This window comes from Panthera onca, chromosome B4, assembly GCF_046562875.1.
Source record: "Panthera onca isolate mPanOnc1 chromosome B4, mPanOnc1 haplotype 2, whole genome shotgun sequence".
In the NCBI taxonomy this organism is placed as follows: domain Eukaryota; kingdom Metazoa; phylum Chordata; class Mammalia; order Carnivora; family Felidae; genus Panthera; species Panthera onca.
Window position 1 is genome coordinate 140,747,621 of NC_138345.1, and position 15,003 is coordinate 140,762,623.

The window sequence follows — 15,003 nt, forward strand, 5'->3', positions numbered from 1 at the left end:
GAGCCTCCACAGGCTCACCAGCAGACCTCCCCCAGAATCTTTGCGGGACGGAAGGCACCGGGCCGCTGCCATCAAAGTGCTACAAGAAAACACTGCCCATCGAGAATCCTGCATCCGGCAAAACTGCCCTTCCAGACTGAGGGAGAAATGAAGATGTTCTCGGCACCCAGACGCCGAGGCAGCACGTGAACAGCACACCTCCTCTGGGGGTCACGCCGGCGAAGAGAAGGACACGAGCTGGAGCTGGAAGCTGCACGAAGAAGCACAGTCACAAAAGGTAAGCACACGGGCACCTGTTGTAACGATGCTTTGTAACTCCTGTTTTCTTTTTTCTGTTTTATGTCCAAAGTAAGCAGAAGAAATAAGAATCAGAGAAGAAATTCATGAAATAAAACAGGAAATCAGTAGAGAAAAGCAATGAAACCAAAAGCTGGTTCTTTAAAAAGATTAATGAAATTGATAAGCCTGTAGCCAGACTAAGAAAAGAGAAAGGACACTAATTACTAATAATACAAATGGAAGAGGAGACATCATTACAGATCCATGGACTTAAAAGGATAATAAAGGAATATTATGAACAACTATGCACACAAATTTGATAACCTAGATGAAATTAACCAATTTCTTGAAAGACACAGTCTGCCAAAAGTCACACAAGAAACAGACAATCTGAATAGGCCTATATCTATTAAATAAATTGAATCAACAATTTATAACCTGAAACAGAAAGCACCAAGCCCAGATTAGTTTACTGTTGAATTCTACCAAACATTTAAGGAGAAATGATACCAATTCTCTACAATCTCTTCCAGGAGATAGAAACAGAGAGAATTCCTCCTACCTCATCTATGAAGCCAGAATTTCCCTAAAACCGAAACCAGGGAAAGACAATGTAAGAAAACTACAGACCAAAATCACTCATGAGCATAGATGCAGGAATCTTAAAAAAAAATATTAAATCCAACAATGTATTAACAGAATTATATACACCATGACCAAATGGGATTTACCCCGGTTATGCAAGGTTTGTCGAACATTTGAAAATCAAGAATGTATTCCATCAGATCAACAGGCAAAATGAGAAAAATTACATGATCACAATAGATGCAGGAAAAGCATTTGACAAATCCTACAGCCATTCATGACCAAAGCTCTCAGTAACCTAGGGATAAAGAGGAACTTCCTCAACTTGATAAAGAACATCTACAAAAAGCCTACAGCTATCATTACACGTAATGGTGAAAAACTCAGAAGTTTCCCTTACGCTCCAAGGATGTCCTCTCCAATCCTTTTCAACACTGAACTGGAAGTGCTAGCTAATGCAACAAGACAAGAACATGAAATAAAAGGTATACAGATTGGTACGGAAGAAATAAAACGGTCTTTGTTCACAGGTGACATGATCATCTAAATAGAAAGTCTAAAAGAATTGATGAGAAGACTTCTGGAATAAAGCAGTTATAGTAAGGTTGCAGGTTGCATGGTTAATATACAAAAGTTAATAGCTTTCCTATATACTGCCAATGAACAAGTGGAATTTGAAATTAAAAACATAATACCATTTACGTTAATTAGCACTCAAAAAAGTGAAATATTTGGGCATAAATCTAACAAAATATATACAACATTTATATGAAGAAAAGAACAAAATTCTGATGAGCAAAATCAAGTCAACAATTGGGGAGGCATTCTATGTTCATAGATAAGACTCAATATTGTCAAGATGTCAGTCTTTCCAACTTGATCTGTAGATTCAATGCAATTTCGATCAAATCTCAGCAAGTTATTTTGTGGCTATTGATAAAAATTCTGAAGTTTACATGGAGAAGCAAAAGACCCAGAATGGCCAACAGAATATTGAAGGAGAACAAAGTTGGAAGAGTGACACTACCTCACTTCAAGCCTTATATAAAGCTACAGTTAATCAGAACAATGTGGTATTGACAAAATAATATACAAATTGATGAGTGGAACAAAATAGCCTAAAAATAGATCTCCATAAATCCAGTCAACTGATCTTTGATGAAGAAGCAAAGGCAATACAAGGGAGTAGAGATGGGCTCTTCAACTAATAGTGCTGAAACCACTGGACATCCACTCACACACTGATACACACACACACTCACACACACACACACGCACGCGCACACACAAGAATATAGACACAGACCTACACCCTTCGTAAACACAATGCAAAATTTATCACATACCTAAATGTAAATGCAAAACTATAAAATTCCTAGAAGGTAACGTAGGAGAAAGCCTGGGCGACCTTGAGTGTGGAGAGGAGTCTTCAGATACAACCCCAAAGGCATGATCCGTGAAAGAGAGAATCGATAGCTAGACTTTGTTAAAATTAAAATTCTCTGTTCCGTGATGGACAATGTCAAGAGGACGAGAAGACACGCAGACTGGGAGAACCCCTGTGCAAAAGACACATCTGATAAAGGGCTGTTATTCAAAATGTACAAAGAACCCTTAAAACTCAACAATAAGGAAAGAGTTCAGTTGGAAAATAGGCTTAAAGACATTAACGGACCCCAGAGACGTACAGACGGCAGGTAAGCATCACATCATGTGCATCCGGCAAATGCACATTAAAACGAGGGACACCACACATGTCAGAATGGCCCAAATCCAGAGCACATACACCAGTGCTGGGAGGATGTGAAGCACTCCTTGCTGGCGGGATGCAAAATGGTGTGGCCACTGTGGAAGGCAGTTTGGCGGCTTCTTGCAAAACCAAACATTCTCTTACTTTATAGTACTCCTGCTTCCTGGTACTTCCACGAAGGAGTTGGAATCATGGGTCCTCAAAGGAGCTGCACCCAGACGTTTATAGCAGCTTTATTCATAGTTGCCCAAACTTGAAATGTGCGTGTTCGGTGTGTGACTTCAAATCTCTGAGGCAATGATGGGCCTTCAGTAAGCGGACAGCCGCTCGGAGAAGGATAAAATAAGGCCTACCTTCACACAAACAAAAGTGAGCTCCAGACGGACCCGAAGTCTACATGCAGAAGAGACACTAAGCAAACGTGGACAGAAAACACGGCGGAACTGACTGTGGGAAAAGCTTCCCAACCAGGACTCGGCACAAAACGAGCAATAAACCTGCAAACAGGAAACCGGAAACTTCCACACGGGAAGGTACTTCCCACTCAGAGTGGAAAGAAAAGTGACAGATGGAGGCTGTGCAGCATATACTGGAGATAAAGGGCAGTCACCCAAGCGTGTGCACATAATGTGAGAGGAATATGCCCCGAGTCCAATGGGAAATGGACAAAATATATGAACAGACAACTTATAAAAACAGATGGTTGGTTCTCAAACCTATGAAGACGTTCGCCTTCACTCATGAAGAAATGAAGCAAAGGGGCGTCTGGGGGGGCTCAGTCAGCTAAGCGTCTGACTCTTGATTTCGGCTCAGGTCACGATCTCACGGTTCATAGGTTCAAGCCCCGCATCAGGCTCTGTCTGCGCTAACAGTGCGGAGCCTACTCGGGAATCTCTCTCTCCCCCTCTGCCTGCCCCTCCCCCCCTTGCTCTCTCTCTGCCTCAAATAAACATTAAAAAGAAAAAAAAAGGATGAAGCAAAGTCCAGAGACACCACTGCCCCACCACCAGACCAGCGAGGGGAGAAGGGCAGGGCAGTGTGGCAATACCCAGCCAAATGGATCCACGTTTCCCCGTGACCCCGCATTCCCACTTGTAGGACTTCGCCATAAAGACGCACCTCGAACAGCATGAAAACACACGTGCGTGAGGTTATTCAAACAGCTCTGTTGGGAGTCATGAAGTCCTGGCAACCACGAAAATGCCAGCATGCGGGAGGCTGGCTGAGTCGGCCACGGTTCATCCACACGATGAAGCACTACGTGGCTCCAAGAGGGAGTCGTCCCCGAGTAGAAGAGTGCTTTCCAGGAGAAGAAACAACGTGCAGTCAGCACACAGGCATCTTCACAAAAAGGACAAACCAGAAAACTGACGCTAGTTGCAAAAACGTGGAGGAGGGACAGGAGGGAGCCATGTCCCTGAGCGTGCCTTTGTGAAGAGTCCAGACTTCTGGACGCGCGATCACGTTCTACCAATAAAGAGGATGGGAAGCCAGATCCTGAGACTGAAAGCAAACGGAAAGACGAGAGCCCAATCATATTTTAAATGAAAACCACCACAGTGAAGCAGGAGGGTTCATCCGAGGACCGTGCACACACGGTATTTGACCACGAACCTGAAGTCACTGGGGACGGAATTCTCACTGTGGAGGGCAGATGTACAGATACAGACAAGGCAGGCAAACGAGCCCACGGAGGTGGAACTGGAGGTGTCGGCATGGCACCGTGGTCTCTCAAAAGTGCACATAGGTGTGTGCGTGTGGGTGTGCCCGTCCTCCCTCGCTGTCCAGACACGGCCTAAAAACAGACATCTTGAAAGCAACACGCAGGTTTTGCACCCAGGCCTCAGTCTCCACGACCATTCCCCAAGAGGAGGCAGGGCCCCTCGGACAAATGGCTGATTTCTGGGCTGGGACAGAGGGACCCGAGAGCCTTGTGCTGGAAAGTAGGGAAGCAATGACACGTCACAACATGACAGCTCCCCGTGCGACCCCGGCACAGCGTGAGGCCCGGCAGCGATCCACGGATGCATGCTGATAACCGATGACAAATATCTGAGCCCCGACCAATTATAAATGAGTGATAAATGCCGGTAATACGTACATAATAAACACTGGGACAATGAGACAAAAGGGGAAAGGCGAGAGCTGGCTCGCATAGAGTGTTGGGCACCAGCCGGAGGCGGGAGGTGCTGCAAAGGCCAGCCTCCACGGGGATCGTCGGACGACATCGAGTCGGGGAGAGGCTGGAGCAGGTGCGCCCAGCGGACATGTCTGCGCCCACACTGCCTGTCGGCTGCGGTGGAGACCCAGCAGCTACAGGGGGGAGAGGCCGTCGCCTCCCTCCTAGGACACGCGGACGTGCTCCGTGCCGAGAGCTACTCTCTCGAGTGGCTCGGAAAAGGTAGCCTTTCTTTGTGCACGTGAGCACGTGTGTGTGTGTGGCACGAGTGCACGTGGTAGGGTGCACGTGACATGTGCGCGTGTGCGGCATGAGCACACGGTGCACGCGTGTGTGCAGTAGGAGTACGTGTGTGTGCGCATGGTGTGTGTACACACGTGGTACGTGTGTGGTATGAGTGACGTGGATGAAGTGTGAGCACGCGTGGTGTGACGTGTGCCTGTGCGTGGTAGGAGTGCGCGTGGTGAGTGCGCACGGTACGTGTGTGCACGTGGCGTGAGCACACGCGGTGTGTGCGTGTGTGTGCAGCGCACCCGTTTCCCTGCATCGTCTTCGGCGTCTGGTGGCATCAGATGCATTTTGGGTCCTTAATAAATTCTCGGGCGATGAAGCGTAAAGATGCCGAAGTTACCACATAAAACGCAACCTACGCGGAGGCAGCCTCTAGAAATACCACGTATCGTTAAATCTCTAATAAGGAAACATTCAAATTTTTATTCTCCATCCTCTTTAAATTCCCACAATTTCACGTGAGCTGCCATACCATGGCGTGTCTGTGCCCACGAAGGATTCTCCCTGCAGCTCGGGGTGTGGGCGGGGGACGCCGTCCAGCGGTGCTGCCTCGACACCAAGTCTCACACGAGCTCCCCCGAAGGGGCGCTTTTTCAGGTGCTCCGAGAGGCCCCCGGGTGAGGCCCGCGGTCCCCGCTGGCCGTGCTCGGTCTGGGCTGGCCGTGGAGGACCCCGGCCTGTTCCCTGAGGGCTACGTCCGGGGCACGTCCCCGGTTCGGCTCTCCGCATCGTCTCATTTGCCAGGAGGCCGGCGGAGCCTCTCGAGGAGCACCAGCTTTGTCTGCAGGTTGACGTCAAATGGAGGCAGTCGGGTCAGGTTCAGACTCACCCCGGTGGTGCCCGCGATGCTGGCCAGGACCCGGTGGGTGTCCCTGTAGAGGGCCAGCTGCGCAGGGGCCGCCTCCACGAGGAGGTGCGTGTAGGCCAGCATACGCCCCGACCCAGGCTGCACATCTTCCTTTTTCTCGTACCTGCGAGGGAAGAGCGTGACCGTGCACCTGTGGTCCCACGCCAGTGCCCGGATGCCCCCAGGGAGCCCCCACGTGGCCTCTGCGAGGAGCGCCACCGCCCGCAGTCACAGCTGGCGGGAACGTACCTCCAGGCGCCGTTGACTTCTAGAAACCGAGACACACCGGTCTGTGCGGCGGCCACGTCGATGTGCACGACGACATCTGTGGACAACCACGCGTGTTCAGTCAGCATGGCGAGCTGGGGTTCCCCCTCCCCACCCCCGCCAGAGCCGCAGCTGGCCCAGCTCGGCCCCAAGCACCCACCTGTCCCGGGGGCCACCAGCTCGTGCAGCCGCTGCATCGCGACACCGCCAGGATAGTTGAAGTGGGACACGTACAGGGCCGTGGCCGAGTACATGGCATTCACCACCAGGTGTCCTACCACAAGGGCGGAACCCACTTTATACAGCCAAGACTTCCTGTAGTTGTTCAGCCTGGAAAGAGCGCGTTTCACGGAAAGGCTTGCTCTCCCCCGGCAACACCAGCCCGTGGAGTCTGCGGCCTCGTTTCAAGAACTGAACCCCCTTCCCGCACAGTCCCGGACTCCTGAACAGTCTGTCCATGGTTCGCCCCAGCTTCGCTAACCTGAGACGCCCAGATTTTCCATGAACGGAGTCCTCCTCCCTCCCGTCCCAGCCCTCGAGATGGAATCCGCCCGCTGCTCTGAGCAGCTCCCCCTGTGGCCTCGGGCCGGGTGCACGTCCCTCCGGCACCACGCCCGCCAGTGAACCCAGATGGGAGCCCGAGGCTGAGCCCGGGCTGAGGCCCGGAGCAGAGCGGGCACAAGGCGCTTCCTGCCCTTCACGGGCGTTAGTTCTTTGACAGCACGGCCTACTCCTGGCTCCCGGCTCCTGCGGGGGCCGTGCGGCGGGGCCTCCTCTCCCGGCCACACCCTCTGCGCCCTCAGCCCGGCCGAGCGGCCGCGTCACTCCTGTTCCTACCGTGGCAGTGACCGCCTTGCTCCAGGGAAGGGCAGCCCCGCTCGACCAGCCTGCCTTATCCCGGGCGCCCTCCTCGGGGCACCTTCGTTCTGTCGCCGGGCCATCCCCCTCCCTCGGAAACCCCCACAGCACCTTGTGCCCCACGCCCGTGGGTCGAGCGCTTCCCTGACCCTTCCCCGGTCATCCGCTCTGCCGCTCTCTGCTCGGTGGGGCCTGGCCCTTCAGCGAAGTCAGCCCTGGAGACCATCCGCCCGGCCGAAGCCCGCTCGGCCGCCCCGTGCGGGGGCCGCTCCGGGCACGTCCTCCCCCAGGTGACCGAGCCGGGGACTGTCAGCACAGCCACGCGGAGACCAGCCCGACTGACCACAGCCCCACCGACACGGTGGGTGGGAGGCCAGCCCGTCCCAACCCCGGGCCCTCCTCCTTCAACACCTCCCCACGTGACAGCGGGCGCGTGCGGCGCGGCTGCGGGGGTGGCGGGACGCTCACAGGCAGGCGCAGCCCCTGGCGGCCACGATGTTGAGCACAGGGAAGGAGTAGATGATGAACCGCAGCTCCTTGTGCGGCAGCAGCGAGTACAGGGCCACGAAGCCCAGCGAGGGCAGCAGCAGCGCCAGGGCCCGCCTGTCCGCGGCGCCCAGCGGCACGAACAGCAGGCTGCAGCCCAGGCCGCGGGGCAGGGCCGAGTAGAAATACCACAGCAGCGGCGAGGTCTGCGGGGGGCAGGGTCAAGGAGCCGCACGCCGGCGAGCCACGGCCGACAGGCGCTCCTGCCCGCGGCACCTGGGACCCCCCGCCACCCGTCCCTCCCCCTGGCTGCAGAACAGCCCGTGCCGGTGGGACTCGCGCGCTGTCCTTCCCGCCCGTGTGTACGCTGTCGGGTTCCGCAGCAAAACGCTACGGGCTCCCGCTAAAGACCCTCCCGAAGGCTAAAGGGGAAATGGCGCCCAACAGCAGGGCGGTGCCTCGGCAGGTGCGGCTGCCTGAGGAGGGGGGAGGGGGGGGAGGAGGCGCGGGGAGGGGAGGGGGGAGGACCACCCCGCCCCGCCCTGCAGGCTGCCCCGCAGACACACGGGAAGGATACTCCCCAGTTGGAACTTTTGTTCAGGATGGTGTTGTACCAAAGCACCTTTCCCTCCGGCCACACGAGACTTCGCCAAAAACAGGAGTCCACGGCGACGGTCAGTCCTGGTAAGATCAAGGAGTCCCTCAGGAAAGAACACGGCCACCTGAGCCACTCGGACGTCGCCGCCGCGGCGTGAACAGCAGCCCCAGAGCCCCAGGTCGCAGGTCAACGTCCCGTGAAGCAGCCGCGTCGGCCACGAGCCCCCTGCTCCAGAGGGGCATGGCGCGTCGGGACCTCGGCTCCCCCGACGGGGCCAGCCGCCCCTCCCGGCCAGGACGAGGGCGGCCCGCGGATGGAGGCGCCAAGACATTTTATCTCTGCGGGACATGAAGGCCAGCTCTCCCGAGAGCCCCGCCTTCAGTCACAGCAGCCCACGGCGGCTCCCACTCACCTAAGCAGAGAGCCCCGGCCGGCAGGGCGCAGCGCAAGGCCCGCGCCACCGTCACCCTCCGCGAGCGCAGGAGCAGCAGCAGCACGAGGCCCAGGAACAGGCTCAGCTCCGCCCGGAACACCAGGATGGCGAACGCCGAGAGCCGGATGAAGCGGGCCCACTTCAGCTGCAGCCAGGCCGTGAGGGCGGGCAGGACTGCAAGACACGGGGTGACCGAAGCAGGCCGACTTGCTTCCTCCCGGCGAAAGCCACGCAGAACCCGCCAGAGGACGGCACACGCCGCTCAGACCCAGATCTGCTGACACGGGGCCGGCCACGGCTCCCGCGCCACGGCGCCACCACACAGCCTGGGGCCGCTTCTCAGGCCTGACGGCACCTGGCCCCCGCGTGCCCTGAAACCCCCCAGGCTCCACGCGCCCAGCGCCTCCCCTCCTCTCCTGTGCACCCGGGCCTGCGGCGTGTCCCGCTGGCCCCCCGCGGGGTTCATTCGGACGGGCACCCTGCCTGCCACCTTCCCCGGGCACGCGGACGTCCGGGCCACACCCTGCCCCGATCGGCACAGACCCCCCCCCCCGCCCAAACCCACACCATCCACGGCCCCCCCTCCTACCCACACTTGGCCTCCCCCCGTCTGCCTGGGTCACCCCCAGGACGCTCGGACAGAGCTGTCCACAGGCCGGGGAGACCCTCGCAGGCGGCCCCGGCCACGTGCGGGGAAGCGTGCCTCCATCCGGCACCAAGAAGAGGCCCCCGCTTCCCGTCGCCGGGCATTTCTGACAGACACCCCCTCGCCGGGCCGGTACGCCCCACCCCGTGGTCCCCAGCGAGAGTGCGGCTCGGCAAGCGCCTACCCACGGACAGGGCCAGCACGTTGGGGAGCGTCCGGGTGCAGTAGAACATCAGGTGGAACTGTGTGGCCGTCACCCAGCAGAACATGGTGGCCACCGTGGCCCCAAACTGCCGCCTCACTTCTTTTTGTAAAGTCCAGAGTCCCGAGATCACGCCGAGTCCCAGGACGGCTCTGACTAAACAAAGAGGGCACCGTGAGTGACCCACAGCGTGCAGGACGCCGGCAAAGCAGGTCTCCGCCAGTGCCGCTGGCGGTGCAAGTTGACAACCAAGTAGCAGTGAGACCACCTCGAAGGAGGGGACCCTGAAGCTCTGCCGGGACCATGCGGCCTGGGGAGGGGGCTCGGGGGGACACGGCCACCGGGCAGAGCAGGCGGCGTCTGCAGGACCGCGTGACAGGCGCGGCATCATCAGCACTGCCCACGCCACAGGGACAGGACGTGTCCAGGGCCACCCTTCCCCAGGCGGGGAGACTATCCGGGGCTCCCCGACACCCCTGAACCAGCCCAGCCTGTGCAGCCGCCCCCCATGGCGGCGGATTTCCATTTCCTAATCTGTTCTCTCAGGAAGCAGGCCTGCTTCTCCCCCGGGGATCTGTGTCTTTAACATCCTGCCCGTGAGGCCGACAAACTAGCTGGAGAGCGTATCTGACTTAGCGGGGGAGATCCAAATGTCGTCTGGGTGCAGCCACGATAAAAATTCACCGAAATGGGGCGCCTGGGTGGCTCAGTTGGTGGAGCGTCCGACTTCGGCTCAGGTCATGATCTCACAGGTTGTGGGTTCGAGCCCCGCGTCGGGCTGTGTGCTGACAGCTCAGACCTGGAGCCTGCTTCTGATTCTGTGTCTCCCTCTCTCTCTGCCCCTCCCCAACTCGCACTCTTATCTCTGTCTAAAAAAAATTTTCTTAAAATAAGTTTTTAAAAATTCACCAAAATGGAAAACTGGTGACTATCGACCAAAAATGACGTTTCAGAGAGAGATACACAGAATGTTCTGAATTTGGTTTTAAAAAATACATGGGCACACAGCCCCAGAACGCTCTGCACAAAGCCCTGTGGACGGTGGCCTCCAGGTGGGGGAAGTGAGGCCTCCAATGCAGGCGCCGTACCGCCTGGGTGGACGGCTCTCCAGGTGTGGCCGCCGGCCCCTCTGCGGCCACCCCCGGAGGTGCATCTCGCCCGCTTCCCCTCCGGCCGCCGCGGCCGGGGCAGGGCCGGCTGGCACCCTCACCTCATGGTCTCGGGAACAGGTGGACAGGTGCCCAGTTACCTGTCCCGGGTCACGGCCCAGAAAGGGCTGACTTCGGGCCTCCACCCGAGCTTGGACCACCGCACGAAGCAGCCTGGGTTCTGACGGAAGGACGGCCCAGAAGGAGGGGGGCCTCAGCCCGGCCGACCGAAGCCCCGACTTCGCACGGCTCCTCACCTGTCCTCGTCCGGACTCCCCCTTACCTACTAGCTGAGAATAGAACTTGGGCGCTTGCAGCAGGGACAGCACACAGACCGCAGGGCTGGACAGCACCGCCACGGCCAGCGGCCCGAGGAACGTCCTGGGGACCACGCCGGGGAACTCGAGGTGGTCATACTGCAGGGAGAAGGGGGGCGTCAGCGGACGTCTCGCAGGGGTGCCTCACGGCCCGGGACGCGGGCGCTCACCTTGTCCACGTCCAGCCGGTGGTAGAGCAGGTCGTGCACGGCCTGCAGACTAAAGCTCTCCTCCACTTTGGAGTAGGGGCAGGTGAAGAGGTGGACGGCGCCCACGGCCGCCAGCAGCCCCAGCAGCCAGCGCTGCCGGCCTGGGCCCGACGGCCTCTTCCCCGCCATGGCGATGTCCCGCTTCACGTGCCTTCAGCGACCATCAACGCTGCTGCCCTGTGAGCACTGGGGCAAAACGAAAATGCAGATCGCTGAGTTTCCACAGTCACACGTGAGTTAACACCCGGGGATCCAGGTGAAGGGGGAGTGTGAACTCTTTGAACTACTGCTGTCACTTCTGTAGATCAGAAGGCCTCCAACTAGAGGATTCAAGGAAAAATCACGCCTGAGCGCCTTTCACGTTTTTTTAAAAGCAAGCTTCACACCGAGCGCGGAGCCCCACGCGGGGCTTGAACTCGTGACCCTGACTGAGATTAAGACCTGAGCTGAGATCAAGAGTCGGACACAGCCTGAGCCACCCAGACGCCCCTTCCACACTTTAACCGGCTGGCTCAGGCTTCAAGCTGTGTATTTTTCCAGGAAGACTTTATTTGCAGAACTGAGTCAGTCCTCCACGTGGCCGGGCCCCGGGCGGACCCAGCCTCTGGAGGGCAGCGGGACGGCCCCTGCAGTTGAGAGGCTCAACCCCGGCGGGACAGCAGGGCCCCACGGTACGGGCTGAGAGACCCCGGGACAGGCAGCTGTAGGGTGGGAGGGATGCGTCTGGGGGATGACAGAGGGGCAGCCACAGGAGGGCAGGAGGTGGCACACAGGGTCAGGACAGCCCACGAAGCCCCCGCAGTCCAGGTACAACCGGACAGGAGCTGTGGACGCCTGCCCGCCGGAAGCCGTGGGGAGCCCCTGAGAGGCACCACGCCGGTCACCAAGGTGAACATGCAGGTGACAAAGAGCATGAGCGTGTCCCTGAGGTGTTCAGACAGACGTGTCTGCAGTGGATCCCCAAATCACCCAAATACAGCAGGACGATTTGGGGAAGAGCCTACAGCACAAAGCTTCCCAGGAGACACGGAGATTGTCCTGCTTGTGCGGGGGGAAGACGGCACATTCTTCTTCGTGTTTCTGGCTACTCTTAAAACAGGTTGGGTTTTATTTGATCAGAACCAGAAAGGCCAGAAGAGAAAGGACAGAGTGCTTACTGTTTGCTGAAACTACTTTTTTTCTTATTTATTTTTTCATTTGAGAGAGAGAAAGAGGGAGAACACGTGTGCACACACGCATGCAGGGTAGGGGCAGAGGGAGAGGGAGGGAGAGAATCCCAAGCAGGCTCCACACCAAACGTGGAGCCCAGCACGGGGCTCGATCTCAGGAACCGTGAGCAGAAACTGTCAACGCTTAACCGACTGAGCTACCCAGGTCCCCCTAAAACTACCTTGTGATTAGAGAGAGATTTCGGAAGTCTGCAGCCTCCAGGAGCGCCTGGGTGGCTCAGTCGATGAAGGGTCTGACTTCAGCTCAGCTCATGATCTCACGATTCGTGGGTTTGAGCTCTGAGCTGTCAGCACAGAGCCCGGACCCTGCTTCGGATTCTGTCTCCCTCTCTGCCCTTCCCCTGCTCACTCTCTGTCTCTCAAAATAAAGAAACAATTTTTAAAAATTAAAAAAAAAAAAAAAAAAGAAGTCTGTAGTCTCCAAAGATGGCAACTGGGGGGGAATCAACAAGGGAAGGACAACCCATGGAATGGAAGGAGCAGGAATCCTGCCTGATGTGGCAATGCTGGCGGTGGTGAGGTGGGGCCAGGAAGGGGGGAAAAGGGCTTTAATAATTAAGAACGACCAAAGTAGCAGTTCCCTCAAAAGTAACCTAACTTTTTCTCTTCCCAGATATAAAAACCATGGATGAACAAGGGTGTTATAATTTGTCTCCTTCTCTCTTTAAACCTTTTTTAAACGTTTAATTAATTTTAACAGAGAGAGACACAGCATGAGCAGGGGAGGGGACAGAGAGAGAGAGAGGGGGACACAGAATCCAGAGAAGACTCCAGGCTCTGAGCTGTCAGCACAGCGAGGCTCAAACCCACGAACCGAGAGATCATGACCTACGTTGAAGCCAGATGCTCAACCGACTGAGCCACCCAGGCGCCCCAATTTGTCTCCCTCTTTCTAACGTGTAAGCTCCTTGATGGGATTTCTCTGGTCCACCCGCCCCCAGTACCCTCAGCAAGGATGGACTCTGGTCATCACAGGAGCCCACGTGTGAATGAAACGTGGCTGACTGTCTCCCTGCTGGGCTCATGTCCTGGGGGCAGGGCCTGCGTGGCTGATTCACGGTTCTAGCAGCAGAGCCTGGCGCACAGTAGGTGCTCAACAAACTACTTGGAGAAGAAATTCGGTAAAACTCTTCAACGTGGGCCTCATCACGCCAGCTTACGTTTTCATTAAAAGTACATTAGCGCTGGGGCACCTGGGTGGCTCAGCCGGTTAAGCATCTGACTCTTGATTTCGGCTCAGGTCATGATCTCACGGCTCCTGAGTTCGAGCCCCGAGCGGGGCTCTGTCTGCGCTGACAGTGTGAGCCCGCTTGGGATTCTCTCTCTCCCTCTCTGCCCCTCCCCTGCTCGTGCGCGCTCTCTCTCCACATTAAAAAAAAAAACAAAAAACCAGCATTAACGTTTTAATTTCCAGTGAAGCCAAGGAGACCACAGAATATTCACACACTATTCTCTGTTCTTCTTACTGGTATGGAAAAAAAAAAAAAAAAGGTTAAAGAAATAGAAAGCATTTACACACCAAGCTGTGCAAACGTCTGCAGGAGAAATGCTGCTTGGCGGGAACCTGACTCCGGCTCACAGCGGTCCCAGGTCAGCTAAGAACCCGCCTGCCCACAGACCCCCTGTGTGTGGGGCCCAGAGCACGCTCCCCTGCAGGGAACCCCATTCTGTCCTCTCACAAGCTGTGAGGGGCACACGTGTGTGCGGGACTCCGGGCTCCCTCGCCACAGGGGCTTCTCAGCCCCAGGACTGTGTGTTCTCGGCTGAGGACCGACCACGGGCACAAGCAGCAGGTGCGCCCCTGATCCCGGAGGACGCCAGCACTGCCGACGCTGGGCCGGGACGCTGGCCGGGCCGGGACGCTGGCCGGGCCGGGGCGGGCAGCGGGCACAGAAACCGGGCGGAGGGCGTGAGCGCATGTCCGGCCGCGCGGGTCAGCCCGGGCGCGCACAGGTGGACAGGCCCGGTTCGTCTCCGCTGAGGAGGCGACCCGTGAAGGCCGTCCGGCCCCTGCCACTGCGGGTGCTGAGGGCTCCGCTCACACCGGGCACACAAGCGGCCCGGTGCACCGCAGACCAGTAGCCACCCTGTGGAGCGTCCTCCTTCGGCGCTTCGTCGCTGGAACCCAGATCGCGCCCGTCTCGGTTCCATTTCCACCTCGGTTCCCGAGCCAGCGGCCTCGGGCAGGCAGGGAAACGCGGGACCTGGGCCCCAGGACACTGTCCCCAGGCTCCCGGCGAGGAGCACCGGCGCTGAGGACGGAGGAGCGCGACGCGAGCGCCGGTTCGGGGTCCCCGCCGCCCGCACCGAGAGCCCGCGTCCCGCCCCCGCCCTCCGCCCGTCCCGAGAGCCCCGGCCGCGGTACCGCGCGCTGACCTCGCCTGCCGCCGGCGGCGTCCCTCGATGCGCGGCGCCCTAGGCAGCCCGCGGCCGGAAGCGGGGTGGCGGAAGCGGAGAACGGACGCGAAGCCCTTGCCCAAACCTAACATGGCCACCAAAACCTCGCTACCACCGCAGCGGGACGCCCTCCCTGCCCGGAGTAAAGATGGCCGCCGCGGCCGGTGCGCGCGAGGGGCAGGCTCCGATTTCCACGCCCCCGTCCCCACCCCCTCCCCGCTGGACGCTGACCCGGGGTCTTCTTATTGGTCGCTTCTCGTGGCGAGCCCGGATTGGGCCACA

The 15,003-nt window shown here is 57.7% G+C and overlaps 1 protein-coding gene across 3 annotated transcripts; it reads right to left on the reverse strand.

The window, feature by feature from the left end:
- Positions 1-5,487: 5,487 nt before the first annotated feature.
- ALG12 (ALG12 alpha-1,6-mannosyltransferase) lies at positions 5,488-14,812 on the reverse strand. Of its 3 annotated transcripts, none has more exons than XM_060656061.3 (10): positions 14,701-14,812; positions 11,057-11,281; positions 10,853-10,985; positions 9,404-9,577; positions 8,553-8,747; positions 8,120-8,223; positions 7,525-7,748; positions 6,359-6,528; positions 6,181-6,256; positions 5,488-6,055 (listed from the first exon to the last, which is right to left on the reverse strand). In XM_060656061.3, the coding sequence occupies exons 2-10, from the start codon at positions 11,222-11,224 to the stop codon at positions 5,818-5,820; spliced, it is 1,482 nt and encodes a 493-aa protein (XP_060512044.1). In that variant the 5' UTR covers positions 11,225-11,281; positions 14,701-14,812; the 3' UTR covers positions 5,488-5,817. The 3 variants fall into 3 exon arrangements, with proteins under 3 accessions (XP_060512044.1, XP_060512045.1, XP_060512046.1); XM_060656062.3 differs by having other exon boundaries at positions 11,057-11,272; positions 14,701-14,774; XM_060656063.3 differs by lacking the exon at positions 8,553-8,747.
- Between the last annotated feature and the right edge of the window lie 191 nt (positions 14,813-15,003).